The sequence below is a fragment of the Solanum stenotomum genome, chromosome 8 (genome assembly GCF_019186545.1).
Source record: "Solanum stenotomum isolate F172 chromosome 8, ASM1918654v1, whole genome shotgun sequence".
In the NCBI taxonomy this organism is placed as follows: Eukaryota; Viridiplantae; Streptophyta; class Magnoliopsida; order Solanales; family Solanaceae; genus Solanum; species Solanum stenotomum.
Genome location: NC_064289.1, coordinates 20106285 through 20109610, shown reverse-complemented (window position 1 = coordinate 20109610; position 3326 = coordinate 20106285). Strand labels below are relative to the sequence as shown.

Genomic DNA, 3326 nt, shown 5'->3' with positions numbered 1-3326 from the left:
ATAGGAGTAAACAACATGTGATTATAGATACCAAAAGTCAAAGATTACATAAATAGTCAATTACACCGAATAAAAATAACTATCACATTAAGGTTATGGTAATTTTAAAAATTAAAGTAACAAGTTTCTCAGTAGGTAAGTGGAATCTAAAGAGTTAGACCTAACAAAATGGGAAGGTGGAAATAGATATTCTATAGGTACATTTTGATGACTATTGAAGTGTTTAATAGTAGGTTTAAGGGTCCATTTTGGTGTATCAAAATGAAAATTAGTGTCAAGTTGATGTATTAATTATTTGGCCTTAATGATATCAATTATTAGTAACTCATGTCTTTATTATGTCATGAGTTAGTAATCTGAAGAAAAGAAATAGTCACTTACTTATTGAAATCATTAAATTACAATATCTTTTAGATTTCATATGTGACCACATTTTTCTTTCTTATTGGAGGCTGAGACAGAGTTCACCAACTATGTCCTCTACCTATAGACTTTCCTTAATTCTTTCACATATGTTCGATATTGTATTGAAGTTCGACTAAATCTAAATTTGTGTCTAGAAAGCCTACATTGAAAGTAAATAATACTTAACCATTTGTACACCTCTTTTTATTTTACAAAATTGATCAAATGGAGTCCCTTTCTCCAATGAGAAGTCCTCCAGGTTCTTCTTCCCATGCTGGCTTCCCAATTATAGTTATCGCAATCATCGGTATCGTAGCTACTGGTTTATTGCTAGTTAGTTACTACATTTTTGTAATCAAATGTTGTTTGAATTGGCATAGAATTGATCTTTTGAGACGATTTTCTTTCTCTAGAAGGCAGAGTACTGTGGTAGACCCCTCAACGGTTTACTCCCCTGCACTGGAAAATCGGGGACTAGAGGAATCTGTGATTAGATCAATCCCGATTTTCCAGTACAAGAAAAGGGAAGGAAAAGATGCAATCATTGAGGAGAGAACTAGAAGTTCTTGTGAATGTGCTGTTTGTTTGAATGATTTTCAAGATAACGAGAAGCTTAGAATAATTCCAAGCTGTGCTCATATTTTCCATATTGATTGTATTGATGTTTGGCTTCAAAAAAATGCAAATTGTCCACTTTGCAGAACTAACATCTCATCGACTAAAATCCCTTATCCAAATGATAATTTCACAGGCAGAGATGAAGACTATGTTGTCATAGAAATAGCAGAAAACAATCCAACATTAATATCCGGGCATAGAAATAATGGTTCAAGAAATTTGATCTCAAGCATGGGGGATGAGTGCATTGACATAAGAAAAAAAGACGAAGATTTTGCAGTCCAACACATTAGGAGATCATTCTCTATGGATTCAGCTGCTGACAGACAACTTTATTTGACAGTTCAACAGATTGTACCGCAGCAAAGACAAGTTCCTGATGTTAGTCCTTGTGAAAGTAGCAGTGCCAGAGTCATCAAGAGATCATTTTTCTCTTTTGGGCATGGAAGGGGTTCAAGAAATGCAGTTCTACCAATTCATTGGGAGCCATAGTGACGTAGAAAAGGGCAGCTCGATACAGTAAATTCCCCATTGTGCGCGAGGTACAAGGAAGTGTTATACAACATTTGGTCTTTTTACATGATCCTACCTTGTATTTTTGTAAGCGGTTATATTCATAGCTTGAATCTGTGGTTACAAGTATACAGTTGTATTAAGACTCCCTTTCATTTAATTAGTTTCATAGTATCTTAATTAAGTATTCTGTTGGTATAGAATATTGAGTTAAATTTATCTTTTTAGAGATTATAGAAGGATGATTGTAGATATTGAAAAAAGGAAAGTGATAAAAGTGGAAGCTAATTAAAGGTTTCTTAGCACTTACCTAGGGTGTGTTAGTTACTTGAGAAAAAGACATTCAAATTTGGCATAATTAGCTCACAAGTAAACAATTCTAACTTTGAAAGTGCACATCTACACCTCTTAACTTGGTTTCAACTGACAACAAAACACTCCATCTTGTTCCCACTATGTCTCGTGGTACGTAAATTTTGGAAGTGTTTATATGATCATTTGTAAATTGGAGTGTACAATAGAGATAAGTTGAGATATCTAGATAAACATATTCAAATTAGGACAAATTAAAATGTTTGTTTATATATTATGTCTTTACATTTTGTGTTTTCCAGCCCACCATATTTGATTATATTGTTCATAGTGTATTAGAAGATTAGAGACCAGAGGGCAGGACCACTAAAGCAATATATATGATTTAACCATCATTGCTTTAACAACCTTAGACATTTCATTTATATCTTTTGGTTTTGAGTATTTTGCTTAAAGAGGCCTAAGTTAAATCATTATTGTCTCTCTTTCCTTTATTTATGTATACACTTTTTCTTTAAACGAGATCCTAATATAATTTTCAATTTGTTTTTCTTACTTTTAATTTTTGCGATGACACATTTAAGATCAGTAGATTTAGGTGAAAATAAACTAGGACAGAGCCCTTAAGTTAGCTAGTATGGAGGAAGAGTGAGTTCATCTCCTTGTGATGCAAAATGACAATCACCACAGATTAGGTTAGCTAATTGTGCTTAAAAACAACTTTTTTATTTGTCTTAGTGTACTCTCGGTGTCTATTTCCAGCCTACCAACAAATTAAAGGATGATCGAGATGAAAATGGAGAAATTTCTTCTCCTTTAAATATAATAGTGATTCTATCCATCAGTGTTCAGTGTGAACTGACCTTGTTTTTCTTGTCAAGATATTGCTACATCAATTTTTTCTATTTGACCAGAAAGAAAACAAATTTATTTTTGCCAGAGGATATCTGAATTTGGTTCGGATTATAATTCGTGTAGACTTAATTTCATGCACGGAGATAGTGTATCTATATAGGGTGTGTTTGGTATGAAGGAAAACATTTTCCGGAAAATGTTTTTCAATTTTCTCCTGTTTGGTTGGGTTAAATGTTTTCCAAATCAACTCATTTTCCTCAAATTTAAGGAAAATGACTTCCCTTCAAAACTTAAGGAAAACATTTTTCAAAACTCTCTTCCAACTTTCAATTAAAAAAAAAATTGTTGAAAAAATCAATTTATTTTGTCCCCCAACCACCCCCCCAAAAAAAATTTAAAGTTTATTTTTAAATTAAATATTTTTACCCTACCCCCACCCCCTCCCAAAACAATATTAAAAATTATTTTTAAAAGATATTTCTAATTTCAATTTTTTATTTTTTACCCCCACCCACTACCCTCGCCCCCCCCCCCCCTCTATCAATTTTTTTATTGTTTTTAAATAATATTTTCAACTTCAATTTTTTATTTTTTCATCTCGATCCTCGATCACCCACGCCCCC

General features: G+C 32.7%; 1 protein-coding gene across 1 annotated transcript; it reads left to right on the top strand.

The window, feature by feature from the left end:
• The first annotated feature begins 572 nt into the window (after positions 1–572).
• Positions 573–1739, top strand: LOC125872411 (RING-H2 finger protein ATL16-like). Its single transcript, XM_049553141.1, has one exon. It carries the CDS (start codon positions 631–633, stop codon positions 1513–1515), a length of 885 nt encoding a protein of 294 aa, XP_049409098.1. The 5' UTR covers positions 573–630; the 3' UTR covers positions 1516–1739.
• The last annotated feature ends 1587 nt before the right edge of the window (positions 1740–3326 follow it).

Excerpts from the sequence above, each read along its gene's own strand:
- LOC125872411 (XM_049553141.1), top strand. The coding sequence starts at position 631 with ATGGAGTCCCTTTCTCCAATGAGAAGTCCTCCAGGTTCTTCTTCCCAT.